Source organism: Pogoniulus pusillus, unplaced genomic scaffold (genome assembly GCF_015220805.1).
Source record: "Pogoniulus pusillus isolate bPogPus1 unplaced genomic scaffold, bPogPus1.pri scaffold_58_arrow_ctg1, whole genome shotgun sequence".
In the NCBI taxonomy this organism is placed as follows: Eukaryota; Metazoa; Chordata; class Aves; order Piciformes; family Lybiidae; genus Pogoniulus; species Pogoniulus pusillus.
The window spans coordinates 598545-615942 of record NW_026974711.1 but is presented as its reverse complement, the minus strand read 5'-3'; the positions used below and the strand labels follow the sequence as shown (position 1 = coordinate 615942).

The 17398-nt window shown below is 64.1% G+C and overlaps 2 protein-coding genes across 4 annotated transcripts; both read left to right on the top strand.

Moving 5' to 3' along the window:
* The first annotated feature begins 670 nt into the window (after positions 1-670).
* On the top strand, positions 671-6336 carry NEMP1 (nuclear envelope integral membrane protein 1). Its single transcript, XM_064141536.1, has 9 exons — positions 671-830; positions 2087-2208; positions 2308-2518; positions 2785-2857; positions 3008-3101; positions 3281-3395; positions 3586-3811; positions 4092-4265; positions 4518-6336. The coding sequence occupies exons 1-9, from the start codon at positions 701-703 to the stop codon at positions 4714-4716; spliced, it is 1344 nt and encodes a 447-aa protein (XP_063997606.1). The 5' UTR covers positions 671-700; the 3' UTR covers positions 4717-6336.
* A 47-nt stretch (positions 6337-6383) lies between these two features.
* MYO1A (myosin IA) lies at positions 6384-17034 on the top strand. Of its 3 annotated transcripts, XM_064141511.1 has the most exons (29): positions 6384-6596; positions 8012-8155; positions 8325-8440; positions 8625-8719; positions 8808-8912; positions 9023-9069; positions 9438-9501; positions 9570-9668; positions 9761-9864; positions 10153-10300; positions 10369-10487; positions 10574-10660; positions 10749-10814; positions 10943-11047; positions 11336-11398; positions 11538-11738; positions 12631-12857; positions 12940-13140; positions 13236-13329; positions 13541-13690; positions 13794-13862; positions 14454-14540; positions 14756-14830; positions 14933-15067; positions 15181-15287; positions 15372-15504; positions 15579-15731; positions 15805-15932; positions 16191-17034. In XM_064141511.1, the coding sequence occupies exons 2-29, from the start codon at positions 8033-8035 to the stop codon at positions 16312-16314; spliced, it is 3225 nt and encodes a 1074-aa protein (XP_063997581.1). In that variant the 5' UTR covers positions 6384-6596; positions 8012-8032; the 3' UTR covers positions 16315-17034. The 3 variants fall into 3 exon arrangements, with proteins under 3 accessions (XP_063997581.1, XP_063997582.1, XP_063997583.1); XM_064141512.1 differs by lacking the exon at positions 14454-14540; XM_064141513.1 differs by lacking the exons at positions 15579-15731; positions 15805-15932; positions 16191-17034 and having other exon boundaries at positions 15382-15489.
* Positions 17035-17398: the final 364 nt, after the last annotated feature.

Genomic DNA, 17398 nt, shown 5'->3' with positions numbered 1-17398 from the left:
CGAGCCCGTGGGGTGCTGAATCTGCCCCCCACAGCGCTGCTGAGGGTTGCCCCGGTTCCACAGAACGCATTCTGCTTTCCTCCCGGAGGCACATGGGGCTCGGCGACTCGGCCGGTGAAAGGCTTCTAGTCCCGGGCCCACGTACGACACCGGCTCCGGCCCGCGTGGGGTTGTGCGGAGCGGGACTAAGCGGAGCTGACCGCACCGTGGATATCAGTTACGCGGAGACCGAGCCGGAACGCCAGGAAGGGGCGGCTCAGTGTCCGGGGCAGCCGTGGGGAGCTGGGGGATGTGCGGGGCACGACCTGTGCAGCCCCCACGCGTGACCCACCTCGCACAAACAATGCCAAAGCGCTTCCTGATAGGAGGAGGCGCCTGTCAATCAATCGAAATTAAACGGGGAGGGAGGGTTGGAGGCGTGCAGCAGCCGAGTCTCTGCTGTGATAGGCTGAGGCGCCTGCCTGTCAGGGCCGCTGGGCGGGACCTGCATTAATTGCCTCGGTTAGTGTCGCCATGGTGACGGGAGGCGGGATCACAACTGCTTCCTGCCTGGGGTCCGCTGATAGGCTGAGGTCTAGTCAGTCAGACCTGCCGCAGCAGCTTTCTGATTGGTCAGCTGGGCCGTCAGTCAGGGGCAGCACGCCGCGGGCGCCGTTGGCACACGGAAGCGGAAGTCGGCGGCGAGGCCGCGGCGGGAGGCATGAAACCGGGCCCGGGCCGGCGGCGGCTCCCGGGAGCGTTGCTGCTCTTGGTGCTGCTGCCGCCGCTGCTGGGGGGCGCTGGTGCGACGTCAGCGGGCGGGGAACGATGCGGCGGCGACAAGGACGACGGTAACGTCATGGCGGGGCGAGGATGGAGGTGTTAAGCGTCCTGAAGGGAGGAGGCGGCGGACTGGGGGGGCTGAGTAACGGAGGGGCAGGCCTTACCTGTCGACCCGGTGCGGGACAACGGGCTGGAAACGGCGGCACCGGCCCTGCTGGGCCGCCGGCAGTGGCGGGAGAAGGCCGAGCCCTGCTTGCTCCCTGTATCCCCCTCGGGATCATAGAATCACAGAACCAAGCAGGTTGGAAGGGAGCTCCAGGCCCATCCAGCCCAACCCAGCCCCCAGCCCTGTCCAGTCAACCAGACCATGGCACTCAGTGCCCCAGCCAGGCTTGGCACCAACACCTCCAGCCATGGGCACTGCACCCCCTCCCTGGGCAGCCCATTCCAGTGCCAATCACTCTCTCTGACAACAACTTCCTAACAACATCCAGCCTAGACCTGCCCTGCCACAGCTTGAGGCTGTGTCCCCTTGTTCTGGTGCTGGTTGCCTGGGAGAAGAGGCCATCCCCCACCTGGCTACAGCCTCCCTGCAGGCAGCTGCAGGCAGCAATCAGCTCTGCCCTGAGCCTCCTCTGCTGCAGGCTGCACCCCCCCAGCTCCCTCAGCCTCTCCTCACAGGGCTCTGCTCCAGGCCCCTCCCCAGCCTTGCTGCCCTGCTCTGGGCACCTTCCAGCACCTCAACTTCTCTCTTGAACTGAGGAGCCCAGAACTGGGCACAGCACTCCAGGGGTGGCCTGAGCAGTGCTGAGCACAGGGGCACAAGAACCTCCCTTGTCCTGCTGCCCACACTGCTCCTGAACCAGCCCAGGATGCCATTGGCTCTTTTGCCCACCTGGGCACACTGCTGGCTCAGCTTCAGCCTGCTATCTGTCAGCACCCCCAGGTCCCTTTCCTCCTGGCTGCTTTCCAGCCACTCTGGCCTCAGCTTGTAACCATTTCCTCTAGTCCTGTCTCTTGTCTTCAAGAGGCTGCCCCCTGCTTGCTCCAAGCACCCTTCAGGTGCTGGGTTGATAGCTGGACTTGATCTTAAGGTTGGCCAAGACCTCTGCTGGTTCTGTTCTGTGCATCTCTACCAAGTTCCCTTCTGTGGATACGTAGTAAAGCTTCATCCATCCAGAATGCACTTAGCTGGGGGGGAGGATGTGCTGGGAAGGAAAAGTGGCCCCGAGTGTTTTGGTGGGTGATGCACTGGGGACGAGGTCCTCGTGTTGGGTCTGTGTTGGCAAATCCCAGCTCCAAATCCCTGCTCCGTGTCGCGCAGCTGCCGGGGACCGGATCGTGGCGCTGCGCGAAGGCTGCGTGCGCCGGTACCGAGCCCCACGCCGCTTCTGCTACACCAGCGCCCGCGCCCCCCAGTGGCACGACATATGGACGAGGACGCAGGTGAGAGGGCAGGGAGGGATCCTCCTCGCTCTTGGAGCCGTGGCCGAGCTCCTCCGGCAGCCGTGGCCACGCTCCCGATCGCTTCCCTGCCCTGCGCAGATCCGCGTCAACAGCAGCCGCATGATCCGAGTCACCCAGGTGGACAGCGAGGAGGAGCTGGAGGATTTCAGCCTCTGGAACATCTTCTTCTCCTTCCTGAGGGAGAAGCTGAACGACACCAGCATCGATGTGGATCTCTACAGCAACAAAACCTGCCTGAAGGTCGAGCTGATGGACAGCGACACCGAGTACTGCATTGTCCTCTTCCGACGTAGGTCTGCCGCGGTGCAGCTGCTGGAGGGGCTGGGGGCTGGGGCTGGCTGTGCTGTGCTCAGGGCCAGCAGGGTTGGTACTTCCCAGGGAAGGAAAATGGACCTGCAGGGAGAAGCCTTCATTGTCGGGGCATTTAGGGCACTTGGTTGAGGTTCACCTTGGACACAGCCACTTCCCTGTCCTGTGACCACATGGCAGGCAGGACCCTGAGCTGGAGGACCCCGTGCCAGGGTTCCTCTCAGCCTGACCTCATTCTCTTTCCAGGCTTTGACCCTAAGCTCTTCCTGGTGTCCTTCCTGGGCCTGTTGTTGTTCTTCTGTGGGGACATGTTGAGCAGGTGAGTCACCTTTCCTGGGGGGCCAGGGACAGAAGGGTGGGTGGGCAGGGGTGGGCAGTGCCTGGCTGGCCCTGCAGGCTCCTAGGGGGTTGCTTTTTGTGTTTGTGCACAGCCATCCCTGAGCTCTAAACCACATTGTGCACCCTGCAGGAGTCAGCTCTTCTACTACTCCGCTGGCATCAGTTTTGGCTTGCTGGCCTCGCTGCTGGTCCTTGTCTATGTGATGTCCAAGGCCATGCCCAAGGTGAGTGCTGGGCTGGCTGGAGGTGAGAGGCCTCACAGCAGTGACCCCTCCAGCACCCACAGGGTCGTTCTGGTGAGACAGCTGCAGGATGTGGTCTGGAGGTGCTGGGTTGTGGCTCTGGCTGCGCACGGCAGGAGGTGGGACATGAATTCCTGACGTGAATTCCCCACCTCTCCTAGAGGAGTCCTGTCTACTTGCTGCTGGTGGGGGGTTGGTCCTTCTCCCTCTACCTGCTGCAGCTGACCTTCAAGAACCTGCGGGAGATCTGCAAGTCCTACTGGCGGTACCTGCTAGGTGGGTGTGAGCCCCTCAAGCTCTGCTCCAGCGCTCCGCACGACTCCCACTGCAGCTGCAAGGAGCTGCTGGCACACACGGAGACTTCCTGCCCCCGGAACCTAAGCCCTGGCAGGAGCTGCTGGGCCAGCTGCTGCCAGCTCCAGCTGAGCCCCTGGTTCTGCCTGCCTGATGCTCCGCTCTGCCGCAGGCTACCTGGTGGTGGTAGGCTTGGTGAGCTTCGGCGTCTGCTACCGCTACGGCCCCCTGGAGAACCAGCGCAGCATCAACCTCCTCTCCTGGGCCCTGCAGCTGCTGGGGTTGCTGCTGCTCTACTCGGGCATCCAGATCCACCCCATTGCCTTGGCCTTGGTGGGCATTGCCATCTGCACCAAGAACATGGACTACCCCCTGCGCTGGGCCTTCGCTGCCTACAGGTGAGGGCGGCTGGCACCGCTGCTTCCTCCTGACGGCCACTTGGCCTGGGTGAGATGCTGGGCAGAGTCTGCCACCAAACTGGGAGGTTCTCACTGTGCTTGGAGGCTGGGGTGGGCCTGCAGGAGGGACTGTGTCCGTTTATCCCTGGGGGTTGTGCAAGACAATGCCCTGCTCATCCTCATGCCCAGGAGTGAGGAGTGGAGGCTGGAGGGAGCTGGGGCTGTGCTGGGCGTCCTGCTCCAGCTGGCTGGGCAGTGACTGGTGCTGCTCTACTGGCAGGAGAGTGCAGAGTGCCAGGCTGGGGCCGAGCCCCCCACGCCTGCTGACAGAGGAGGAGTACAGGATCCAGGGTGAGCTGGAGACTCGCAGGGCCCTGGAGGAGCTTCGCAGCGACTGCAAAAGCCCAAAGATCTCAGCCTGGTCTGTGGTGTCTCGGATCCAGTCCCCCAAGAGGTAACATCCCCTGGCAGGGTGGCAAACTCCTGCCTCTGTGTGCCTCTGACAGCCTGCAGTGGCTCTGTGCTGTCACCTCTGGCTGCAGAGATAGGGAGGTGGGGGCACAGGTCTATGGTGTGTGGCAGCAGAGTGTGCCACAGGGGAGGGGCAGATAAAGCCAGGGCCTGGTAATGAAACGCTTCAGCCCAGCTCCCTGTGTGCCAGGATCTCCTCACAAGAGGGCATTGGTGCTCTGTGGTCTCTTCCCAGGTTTGCTGAGTTTGTGGATGGTGCCAGTCATGTCACCCCCAGCGAGGTCTCTCTCCATGAGCAGGAGTATGGCCTGGGTGGCATCTTCCTCGAAGACCAACTCTTTGAGGAGGAGGATGAGGATGAGGAGGAGGTTGACTTCTTCATCAGGAATCACACAAGTTACTCCCTGACCCACAACCACAAGAGTGCTGTATGAGATCAGTTGCCTGGGACCCATGGGGTTGAGGGGCAGAGCTGCTGCTGCCTCCCCTCTGGCGTGATGCCCACGGAGCCCTGAAGCTCCATTTGCCAGGGAGCTGCTGCATCTTCTGGCACCTCCAATCCCACCCTGAGCTCTGTGGCAGAGCCTGCTGGCAGGATGAGGGAAGCTGCCATCCTCTTCTCCAGGCAGCTCCTGCCAGGCTGTGGAGTGAAAGCTTCTGTCAGCATATCCTGGGGTGTTGGCAGGGCAGAGGTGCAGAGGTCCTGGCTGGGCACCATGAGGTGCTGCTGCTGGGGTGTGGGGACACTGCTGCTGTCTGCAGGGGCACTGGAACCACCCTGGCACTCGGTGTGGGTGCTTGTGAGCTCCCGAGGTCAGCTGTAGGGTCAGGGACTTCCTCCTCAGGCCTGGGTGCTGAGCTGGCTGCAGTTAACACCCCAAGCCCTGTCCCTTGGCACCTTTGGGTTGCTCTTCTTCACTCTGGCTGTGCCAGGTGTGTCACTGCCTGCCAGGGTGGGGACACAGTGAAGGCTCTGCCTTGTCCATGGGTGCCCGTGAGGGTGATGTGCTCAGGAGGAACTTTGGACCTGCCCCACTGCTACCTGCGTGCTCAGCACCTGCCTGCTGCCAGGCTGCTATGGGGAGGGAGCAGCAGCAGGTGATCACCTCTTCCTCCTCCTCCTCCTCCTCCTGCTGCTGTTACCAAAGATGTCAGAGCTGGTTGGGCTGTGCCTCTGCCTTGGCTTTACACCCGTGTGAATACCAAAAACCCCTCCCTGACAGAGTCATGGCTCAGCCAGCCCTCCCCCCCCCACCTGCTGAAGGCAGCCTTGGAGCTGCCATCTCCCCTCCCCTCTGTGCTGAGGAGGAGGAGTGTGGATGTGCTTCCTCCTCTCTGCCTCGCATCTGGCTGCCAGCTCCCTGTCCCCTTCAGCTTCCCCTTCCCCCCCTCCCCAACCCTGCTGTTACGTGGGGCCTGTGCCCACCACACTGCTGCAGGCAGGGGCTGAGGCATCCCTGCTTGTGTTCCCAGCCCCGGCAGGGGGCTTGGTGGCCTTGCTGAGGCACAGAGCTGCTCAGGACCCCCCCCAAGTCTATGCAATTTTCAAGCAATAAGTTGCCCCCCCCCCCAAGCTGCTGCCCCCTAGCCTGACCCACACTGCTGCCACAGCTTCTGCCGTTGGTTTGGTTCTGGCCCAGGCTTTCTGCCCCTGCTCTTTGCCCCTCTCCCTGCTCTGGTGTGAGCAGCCCCCCCCCTGAGCTGCACCCCCCCTGCCCTCCCCTCGTTAAGGTCTGGTTCTATTTTTTAATAAAGAAGTATTTTGTAGGGAAGAGTCTCCCTTGTCCTGCACTGCCCCCGGGGCTCTGGGGGCTCCTCCACTGAGGATGCTGCACAACGCTGGGGGCGGCTCAAAGACAGACCCTGGGTGCCAGAGTCCTTGCACAGCCCCACGACATAGGCAGGATTGACCCCGGGCACGGCAGTGGTGCCAGCTGCTGTCTTCTCCCTGCAGCAGCCCTGGGCTCTGCCAGCCCCTGTGCCTTGTCCTGCTTTCCCTTCCCTGGAGGAAGTTGCTTTGTTTGCTTGCCTGGAAGGGATCCTCTCTCTCTTTTTTCCTGCTTGTTCCTGCTTCTGGGAGGCAAAGGTGGTGGCACAGGGCTGGGACCCCGCGCAGGGTTGGTGGGCAAATTTGGACTGCTCCCAGCTGGCAGCTGTGTCGCTGCCTCAGTTTCCCCGCCTGGCAGCGGGTGCGGTGCCTGAGGGAGGGCCCTCCTGCCCCCCGCCCCTCCGAGGGCTGGACCGGGCCAGCACCGGCTGCTGGACTCAGCCCCAGCTAAAGCCACTCCAGGAGCTGCTGCTCTGCGACCGGGAGGTGAGTTGTGGACCCCTCTGCTCCCAGCCTGGAGAACCCGAGCCCCTCTGCACCCCAGGGCTGCCCGGGCACCCCTGCCCACAGCCCCCACCCCGGAGTGTTTCCACTCCAGGAGACCTCCACCCCGTGGGTCATGGGGAGCTCTGAGCCCCCCCCCACAATGGGCAAGAGTGGGGCGAGTGTCCTAGGGCCGGGGAGGGGCTCTCCCTCTGGTTCCCACCCGCGGCTGCTCACCCTGGGGTCTCACAGCCAGCAGCTTGGGGGTCTCGGTGTCAGTGTCCTGTGTCCGGGGAGGCTGCAGGACTTGTGGGTCGCTTTGTTGTCTTCTCGGGACGCTGCTTCCCGCCGGGCAGCTGCTGCCGGAGCCTTCTCCATCTCCGTCTCCCGGTTTGCTCCGTCCCTCCCCACCTCCAAGCTGGTGACCTTGCTCAGGGCACCGATAAGTGGGGCTGGGTTTACAGCCCTGTGCCCGGGCTGTGCCCAGGCTGTAAAGTGGGGGTGAAGGTCACCCCGGGAAAAAGACAGATGAGGGATGGGTGGAGTGGGGCAGGGGGGGAAAGAAGCACAATCTGTCATGGGAGCCCTCAAGTGCTGCTGGCTGCAGGGCTGTTGGGGGGCCTGGGCTGTTCCCCACCCTGCTCCAGCTTCTCCCTGCCAGGAAGCAGGGAGGAAGTGGAGGCTGCATCTGTCCCTGCCCCAAGAACAGGATCCAGGTGTCCACATTTCCTGGCCAGGACCTCACTTCCCCCACAGGGGAGGGCAGAAACCCAACGTCCTGCCCCCATGCCCACCGCGGGGCTCTGGCCTCTAGGGTGCCCCAAGAAGGGCTCCTTTGTGCCACAGCAGATGTGTGGTTGCCTTCTCCCCTGTTCCTGGAGGCTGCCAGCCCCAGTGGTTTGGCATCAGTTAAGGTCCCTGGCCAAGGGGCCTGGAGCACAGCCCTGTGAGGAGAGGCTGAGGGAGCTGGGGGGGTGCAGCCTGCAGCAGAGGAGGCTCAGGGCAGAGCTCATTGCTGCCTGCAGCTGCCTGCAGGGAGGCTGTAGCCAGGTGGGGTTGGGCTCTGCTGCCAGGCACCCAGCAAGAGAACAAGGGGACACAGCCTCAAGTGCCATGCTCTGGTTGATTGGATAGGGCAGGTTGGCCTGGATGAGCTCTTCCAACCTGGTGGATTCTATGGTTCTATGATCCTGCCCTGCCCCACACCGTGCCCAGTTGGTGCTTCAAGCCTTGCCATGCACCTTAGTGGATCCATGCTCCCTGGGTGCTGGGGCACCCTGGGCGCCCTGGGGTCCTTCTAAGCCCCTAAGGTTGGGGACAGCCACGGGAACGAGGGCTGCTGAGGACTAGGGGGCAGGGGGGTGCTTGGGGAAGGGGCTGCACATCCATGGCTGAAGATCTCCTCTCCCCTGCTGCAGCTGCACCGGAGCTGCCCAGCCATGGAAGCCACCAACTCGAGGCTGGACGTGGCAGCAGTTGGGGACCTGGTGCTGCTGGACCCCCTGACCGAGGAGTCGCTGCTGCAGACCCTGCAGGAACGCTTCCGCCGCGGGGACATCTATGTGGGCACCGGGCGGGGCTCGGGGTGGGGGGGAGCAGAAGGCACAGGGGCGTGGGACAGGGAGCAGGACGTTGGGGCTGGGCTGGCGAGCAGGGTACAGGCGCTGGAGCGGGGAGTAGCAGGAGCTGCGCTGTGTGCCCCTGTGCCCATAGCATCCTGCTTGCCCGCAGACCTACATCGGGAACGTGGTGATCTCGGTGAACCCCTACCGCTCGCTGCCCATCTACGGCCCCGAGGCGGTGCAGGAGTACCACAACTGCAACTTCTTTGCCGTCAAACCTCACATGTGAGCGGGGCTAGCGTCAGGGACCGTGCCCAAGGCTCCACCCGTGGGCAAGCCCAAGGCTTCGGGCTCTTGGGGGCGGGGGGGGTGTCTACTCGTGGTGGTCTCGTAGCCATAATGGGGCTCTGGATGTTTTCTGGAGCCTTTGGGGTGCTCCAACCCCTTTCTAACCCTGCCTTGCCCCCAGCTATGCCATCGCTGACGATGCCTACCGCTCGCTGCGGGACCGGGACAGGGACCAGTGTATCCTCATCACTGGCGAGAGTGGGGCTGGCAAGACAGGTAGGGCTGCTGCTGAGTGCTCCCAGGGCTGCGAGGGGCTGCAGCGAGGGTGGGCACGGCCCCAGCACTCACGGTCCCTCGCTCACAGAGGCCAGCAAGCTGGTGATGTCCTACGTGGCAGCTGTGTGCAGCAAAGGAGAGGAGGTGGACAAGGTGAAGGAGCAGCTCCTGCAGTCCAACCCGGTGCTGGAGGGTAAGAGCCCACACCTGGCACCCCAGATGCATCCCTCCTATCCTGCATTTGTCCCCAGGGCTTGGTATGGCCACCCTGGACCATGCCACAACCTTGTTCTCCTCCCACAGCCTTTGGAAATGCCAAGACCGTTCGCAACGACAACTCCTCCCGATTCGTGAGCGCCCAGGGAGCCGGGGAGGGGGAGCTGTGCCCGGCGGGGAGGGGGGCTGTGCCCGGCGGGGAGGGGGGCTGTGCCATGCGGGGAGTGGGAGCTGTGCCGTGCGGGGTGGTGGGGGCTGTGCCCGGCTGGGAGGGGGGGCTGTGCCCTGTGGCGAGGTGGGGCTGTGCCCTGCGGCCAGGTGGGTCTGTGGCCGGCGGAGAGTGGGGCTGTGCCCCGCGGGGAGGAGGTGCTGTGCCCTGCGGGGAGTGGGGTTGGACCCCGAAGGGATCACACAGACCCCCGATGGGGCTGCAGGCATGGCCGGGGATGAGGCCCCGGGCAGCAGAACTTGCCCTGACCCCAGCCCCATCCCTATCCCTCAGGGCAAGTACATGGATGTGGAGTTCGACTTCAAGGGGGAGCCTCTGGGAGGGGTCATCAGCAACTGTGAGTAGTGCTCAGCCACCCCGAGGGTCCCAGCTGAGGCCCCCCCATGACACTGCCCCTGCCCGCAGACCTGCTGGAGAAGTCTCGCATCGTGCGGCACGTGAGGGGCGAGAGGAACTTCCACATCTTCTACCAGCTCCTGGCCGGGGGCTCAGCACAGCTGCTCCGTAGGTCCAGACCCCCCAGCATGGAGGGTCAGGGTGGGGCTGGGGTCCTGGGATGACCACGGCTGAGCCACCTCCTACGTCCCCTACCCCAGAGCAGCTGAAGCTCCGCCAGGACTGCCAGCACTATGCCTACCTCAACCAGGAGACCTCCGACGTGCCAGGCATGGATGATGCAGCCAACTTCCGTGCCATGCAGGTACCACCAGTGGGGCTGGGGAGCCTTGAGACTCCCCTGGAATGTCTTGTGGCAAACCCTATCATAGAATCCCAGGCTGGGAGTGACCTCAAGGATCGTTTGGTCCAACCTTACCTGGCAAAGGCAGAGTCAGGACGAAGTGGCCCAGATGAATGTTAGAAGGGTCTGATGCTGGGCAGTGCCCAGTCAGGGCCAAAGCCATACCAGGGCTGACCTTCAGCCTAAGCCCTCTGCTGCCACTGAACAACCTCAGCAGCACAGCCCTGAGCTGCCTGTGTCTGTCCCCAGGATGCCATGAGAGTCATTGGCTTCTCGCCGGCCGAGGTGACAGCGCTGCTGGAGGTGACAGCTGTGGTGCTCAAACTGGGCAACGTGCAGCTGAGTGGCAGCTACCAGGCCAGTGGGATGGAGGCTTGCAGCATCGCTGAGTCGCAGGGTAGGGACAGGGATAGGGTGGGTGGGCACTCCCTTGGCCCCCAGCTCAGCACTGCTCCCTCCCTACAGAGCTGCAGGAGATCTGCAGCCTGATCGGGCTGGACCCCAGCGTGCTGGAGCAGGCTCTGTGCTCCCGCACCGTGAAGGCACGGAACGAGACGGTGCTCACCACCCTCAGTGTCCCCCAGGTGAGTGGCACCCTCGGGCTGCCGTGGGGGTGATGTCCAGCAGCCCCTCCCAGGAGCTGTCATGGGTCCCTTGTGCCCCTCTCCAGGGCTACTACGGCCGGGATGCGCTGGCCAAGAACATCTACAGCCGCCTCTTCGACTGGCTGGTGAACCGCATCAACACCAGCATCCAGGTGAGCCCGGGCAGGGCACCAGCCCCCTGCCTTGTGCCCCCACCCCACTCGGGGCCAGGACAGGCCTCTGCACCCTCTGTCTCTTCAGGTGAAGCCAGGCAAGCAGAGGAAGGTGATGGGCGTCCTGGACATCTATGGCTTTGAGATCTTCCAGGTGAGTGCAGGGCACACCTGGCCCCCTCCTGGTGCTGGGGCGGGGGGAGGTCCATAGGTGGTAGGTGGGACACGAGGCAGGGCCGGGGGCTTGGGCACAACCAGCCACAAAGGACACTTCTCTGGCAGGACAACGGCTTTGAGCAGTTCATCATCAACTACTGCAACGAGAAGCTGCAGCAGATCTTCATCCTGATGACCCTGAAGGAGGAGCAGGAGGAATATGTGCGGGAGGTACCTTCAGCCCGTGCTAGTCAGGCTGGCTGCAGCCCCGTGCGTGGTGCCGAGGATCCTTGGCCACCTGGGGATGGGGAAGTGCTGGAGACAGCTCCGTGACTTGTTCCTCCCTCGCCCCATTCCCTGCTGGGATCGGATTCAATAGCAGGAAGGCAGGGAGGCAGTCGGGATCCCGGCCCCGCGGCTGCATGTCCGGTTCCTGCCCCACGCCAGCTCTGGGGGCGCCCATGGGGCAGGGCTTAGGTGATCTGCATGCCCAGGGCTCTGATCCCCATCTGCTCCCAGGGCATCAAGTGGACCCCAGTGGAATTTTTTGACAACACCATCATCTGCAACTTGATCGAGAACGTGAGTCGCCCCCAGTGCTGGGATCCCCAGCTGCGGTCCCAGCCCCCTCCCATCGCGCCCAGCGTGAGCAGAGCCTGGAGCAGCCCCAGCGCGGTGGGGCTGGGGCTGGCGTGGGCTGACGCTGCCCCCGGCGGTGCAGAGCAAGGGCGGGATCCTGGCCATGCTGGATGAGGAGTGCCTGCGGCCCGGCGTGGTCAACGAGGACACCTTCCTGACAAAGCTGAACCAGCTCTTCGCCACCCACAAGCACTACGAGAGCAGGGAGACCCAGAACGCCCGGCACGTCATGGATGCCAGCCTGCTGCCACACTGCTTCCGCATCCACCACTATGCTGGCAAGGTCTGTCAGCAGCCACGGGCACCCCCTGCCACCCACAGCCCCTCTGGGTCCCCTTCCAGCTTTGTTTGGGAGCTCTGGGGCTGGACTGGGAGTGGGGATGGAGTCACTGAGTGTGGCTCTCTGTGCACCCCACTGGGCACTGACCCCACTCCTGTGCACCCTGCTGAGTGAGACACTGAATGTGGCTCTCTGTGCACCCCACTGGGCACTGACCCCCACTCCTGTGCACCCTCCTGAGTGAGACACTGAATGTGGCTCCCTGTGCACCCCATTGGGCACTGACCCCCACTCGTGTGCACCCTGCTGAGTGAGACACTGAATGTGGCTCCCTGTGCACCCCACTGGGCACTGACCCCCACTCCTGTGCACCCTCCTGAGTGAGACACTGAATGTGGCTCCCTGTGCACCCCATTGGGCACTGACCCCCACTCGTGTGCACCCTGCTGAGTGAGACACTGAATGTGTCTCCCTGTGCACCCCACTGGGCGCTGACCCCCACTCCTGTGCACCCTGCTGAGTGAGACACTGAATGTGTCTCCCTGTGCACCCCATTGGGCACTGACCCCCACTCCTGTGCACCCTGCTGAGTGAGACACTGAATGTGTCTCCCTGTGCACCCCACTGGGCACTGACCCCCACTCGTGTGCACCCTGCTGAGTGAGACACTGAATGTGTCTCCCTGTGCACCCCACTGGGCACTGACCCCCACTCGTGGGCACCCTGCTGAGTGAGACACTGAATGTGTCTCCCTGTGCACCCCACTGGGCACTGACCCCCACTCGTGGGCACCCTGCTGAGTGAGACACTGAATGTGTCTCCCTGTGCACCCCACTGGGCACTGACCCCCACTCGTGGGCACCCTGCTGAGTGCTGCCCCCACTCCTCTGCCCAGGTGACCTACAACGTGAGTGGCTTCATCGAGAAGAACAACGACCTCCTCTTCCGAGACCTCTCGCAGGCCATGTGGGCCGCCCGACACGAGCTGCTGCGCTCCCTCTTCCCCGAGGGGGACCCCCAGAAGGTGTCCCTCAAGCTGCCCCCCACCGCCGGCTTCCAGTTCAAGGCCTCGGTGGCCACGCTGATGAAGAACCTCTACTCCAAGAACCCCAACTACATCAGGTACCAGCCCTGGGAGGGCAGCCCCGACCTCAGCCTCGGCGGCAGCAGGACCTCGCCCCCCGCCCACCGCTGTGCCCCCCAGGTGCATCAAGCCCAACGAGAGCAAGGCGCCGCTGCTGTTCACGCCGGAGCTGGTGCTGGCGCAGGTGCGGTACCTGGGGCTGATGGAGAACGTGCGGGTGCGGCGCGCAGGATACGCCTTCCGCCAGCTCTACAGCTCCTTCCTGGGCCGCTACAAGATGCTCAGCCCCCGGACATGGCCCCGCTGGGCTGGAGGTGACAGGTACGGGGCCGGGCCAGCCTGTGGGTGCGTCCGGTGGCCCCTTGGCCCCGGGGGCTGCAGGGCTCTGATCGGCCCCGTCTCCTGCCACGGCGCAGGGAGGGGACCGAGGTGCTGATGGAGGATCTGGCGTTCCCCCCCGAGGAGCTGGCATTCGGTCACACCAAGATCTTCATCCGCTCGCCACGCACAGTGAGTTGGGGATGAGGGAGCAGGAGGACCCCTCTGTGGGGCGTGTGTTTGGCTGATGTGGGGGCAAGGGGGAAGCAAGCCCTGACCCAGAGCAGGTGCCAGTCCCGAGCCTAGCTGGCAGCCTTGACCCTGGTCTCCCGGGGCTCCCACCTCGCGGAGCTGGCTCCTGGCTGGGAGCTGCTGTCCCAGCACTCACCTTGGCTGTGCCCAGCTCTTCGACCTGGAGAAGCGGCGCCAGGAGCGCGTGGTGGAGCTGGCAGTCCTCATCCAGAAGATGTTCCGGGGCTGGCGGTGCCGCACCCAGTACCAGCTGATGCGCAAGAGCCAGATCCTCATCTCCGCCTGGTTCCGGGGGCACAGGGTAAAGAAGGAGAGGTCCTGGCTGCGCTTCCCCTGCCCATTGCTTCACTGCCCCTGGGCCGGGCTCAAGTCCCTCCTCCTCACCCCACCTCTCCCCACCGCAGCAAAAGAACAAGTACCAGCAGACCAAGCGGTCGGCGCTGCTCATCCAGGCGTACGTGCGGGGCTGGAAGGTGAGGGCTGGGCGCCCTGGGCTCGGTGGCCACGGTCAGCAGCAGCTCCAAGTGCGGGCAGTGGTGTGGGGAGGGGCTGGCGGCTCCTGTGCCACATGGTGGGACCAGACTTACCTTCTCTGCCAATCTCCAGAGAGACTTCAGAGCTGCATTTCAATATCTGAAGGGGACCTACAGGAGGGCTGGGGAGGGGCGGTTCAGAAGGGCCTATGGGGATAGGACGAGGGACAACGGTTTGGAGCTGGAGCGGGAGCAGGGCAGAGTTAGGTTGGACATCAGGAGGAAGTTCTGCACAGTGAAGAGGATGGAACAGTGGAACAGGTTGCCCAGGGAGGTGGTAGAGGTTTCATCCCTAGTGACATCCAAGGTCAGGCTTGTGGGGCTCTCAGCAACCTGATCTAGTTGGGGATGTCTCTGGTTACTGTCTAGGGGTTGGACTCGATGACCCCCAAAGGTCCCTTTCCAACCTCGACCATTCTATGATTCTATGATTTTCTGTCCCTTCTCTTTTGCCTCTGCTTCTCTCCTCCTGTCACTTTCTATCTGTGTTGGTGCCTTCTCACCTCGCTCCCGGGCTGGCACCCCTCGCAGTGCCGCCGGCTCCTCCGGGAGCTGAAGTTACAGCGTCGCCGCCAGGCAGCCGCCAGCACCATCGCCGCTTACTGGAGGGGGTACCAGGTAACGGTGCCGCTGTCTCTGTCCTGCTGTCCGCGCCGCTGTGTCCAGGGCTGTCTGTCTGTCTGCCCACGCTGGCTCCTGCCCACCCTGTCGGGCTGCAGCAGTTCTCCTCTCACTGGGGCTGAATGGGGATGAAGGTGGAGGGGGGTCCCACGGCGGGGGCTGGAGGGGTGGCGAGGTCGCATGTCCCCATTGCTGCTGCCCACCCCCAACAGGTCCGCAGGCAGCACAGGAGACGCTTCCGCTCTGGGGCCAGCGCCTGCCTGTCCAACTTCATCTACCGGCGGCTGGTGAGTGGGGCTGGGGACAGGGGACCTGGCACCTACCCAGCCCCCCAGCCCAGGGGCTGAGCTAGGGCACCTCTTGACATCCCAACACGTTGTTGCCCCCAGGTACAGAAATTCCTGGTGGGACTGAGGAAGAACCTCCCTCCTCTGTCGGTGCTGGACCAGACCTGGCCCCCTGCACCGTACAAATTCCTGGCTGATGCCAACCAGGAGCTGAGGAGCATCTTCTTCCGCTGGAAGGTGAGAACAGGGAGGGATGGACGAGGTGGGTGGGGGTTTGGGCTGGGACCTCGTGCGCAGGGGACTTGCAGCAGGGGTCTCTGGTGATCCCGAATGGCCTCGTCCCTCGGCAGTGCAAGAAGTACCTGGAGCAGCTCTCACCGCAGCGCCGGGCGCTGCTGCAAGCCAAGCTCTGTGCCAGCGAGCTCTTCAAGGACAAGAAGTCCCTCTATTCCAAAAGGTGCCAAGGTTTGGGGGGCTGGTGGGGTTGGAGGGGGTCAGGGGGCATGCAGGGGCAGTACCAGCTGATGACCTCCATCCCCAGCGTGCAGCAGCCCTTCCAGGGTGAGTACCTGGGGCTGAGGCAGAACCCCAAGTACCAGAAGCTCCAAGCCGTGGCCAAGGATAAGCTGGTGATGGCTGAGACGGTGAGGAAGGTGAACAGAGCCAGTGGCAAGGTGAGCCCCGTCCCAGTCTCCTTCACAGCAGGCAAGGTGTGGGGGTCATGCTGACTCCCCCCCCCAACCTGCAGACTGTCCCACGCCTGCTGCTGCTCACCACCGAGCACCTGGTCCTGGCTGACCCCAAGGCTGCCCAGCCCAAGACAGTGCTCAGCCTGAGCGACATCCGCAGCGTCTCTGTCACTCGCTTCTCCGACGGCTTCCTGGTCCTGCACCTTAAGGAGGTACCTGGGAAGGGGGGTCCTGGGGGCCTGGGGGGTCTTCAGCAGGGCTGACCTTTCCCTGTTCTCCCCACAGACCTCCACGGGGGGGGCCAAGGGCGACTTCTTGCTTGTCAGTGACCACCTCATTGAGCTTGTCACCCGCCTGCACCAGACCCTCCTGGATGCTACCTCTCAGGGCCTGTCCCTGCACATCACTGACCAGTAAGGGCAGGACAAGAGGTGGGGTCTGCAGGGTGGGGGAGGAGGGTGGAGTTCATGAGGATGGAGGAGGAATGGGTGGGGCTCGTGGGGTGGAGCTTGCAAGGGTGGGGTTCGTAGGGTGGAGCATCACCTGGAGGGTCCTGACTGGCTGCAGCAGGCAGCCCCTGAGAGATGAGTCGAAGTAAGACAAGTTCAATGGCCAGGAGGTAGGGTGGTGCTGGGCGTGTCCCCAACCCATCCACCCTGCCTCCCCCCCAGGTTCTCCACCCGCTTCCAGAAGGGTGACATGGCTGTGACCGTGGTGGAGTCAGCCAAGGCAGGCGCCGGTGCCCCCATCTGCAAGAAGCGAGGCAGCCACAAGATGGAGATCCTGGTCCACTGAGGGGACCCTCACCCACAGCTGGGGGACCCTCACCCACACACCAGCAGTCCCCCACCCCTGCACCGCTCAGGAACTGCTGCAGAGCCATTAAACGACGCTGTGGTGTTTCTCCTCGGGGGGGCTTCATGGTGGGTGACTCCCTGCCAGAGGGACCCAGGGTGCTGGAGCCCCTGGAGAGGGTGCAGGGTGGGCGTGCAGAGCCCAGCTGCGAGGATAGAACCCCCCAACATGGGCACGCTGCAGGGATGGAGCTCCCCCACACCTTGGCCCCCACCTTCCCTGCTGCCTGATTGCGGCGGCGCTCTGCTGGCGGTGATTGGAAGGGCCCCAAATTGCGGCCGCGCTGCCCATTAAGTGGCTGCTGCAGAGGCAATTTCTGGGCGGCCGCGGGTGGCTGGCACGTGAGGTCCTTGGCACCCGCCTGGCAGCGCTGCCCGTCCCCATTGCGGGGTGCTCCCCCGCTGTGCTCCCCTCGCCCAGCTGCGCCCGCAGCCCTCCCCAGGCTGGCACCGCAGCTGTGTTTGGGGATGGGGGCTGCGGCTTGGAGCAGGGCAGGGGGACAAGAGAGGAGCCGCCACGCAGTCCCAGTGCCACTGCTGCCAGCCGGGGTCCCGCGGCCCCCAGGAGCCCCCGCAGCATGCTGGTGCCCCCTCCCCACCCCTGCCACACTCATCAGGCTCTGGCAGAGGGTTATTTTTCCTGTCCCCACACATCACCTGCGTCACCTGCGGGAGCTGACAACTCCCCAGCACATCAGCACCAGCTCCCAGGTGGGCCCTGGAGCTCCGCTGCGGTTTGTCGTGCAGAGGGGGAGGGGGTGCCGTGCGTGGGCACGCGTGGCGGGGCGCCCGGGCAGCCCGTGCACGTGGGGGGTGCACGTGTGTGTGCGCTAGGGTGGCACTCGACGGGGCGGACGTGCCCCCCGGTCCCCAGGGCTCTCCCACCCACCCCACCCCCCAGTTCCCACCTCGGGCTGTGTCACCTTCCAGCTCGGAGACCTTCTCGGCTGTGCGCGGCGAGGGCCGAAAGCCGTAAACAAGCCCGGGGCACCGCGGCTGCGGCGCGCCTGGCACCACAGAAGGAG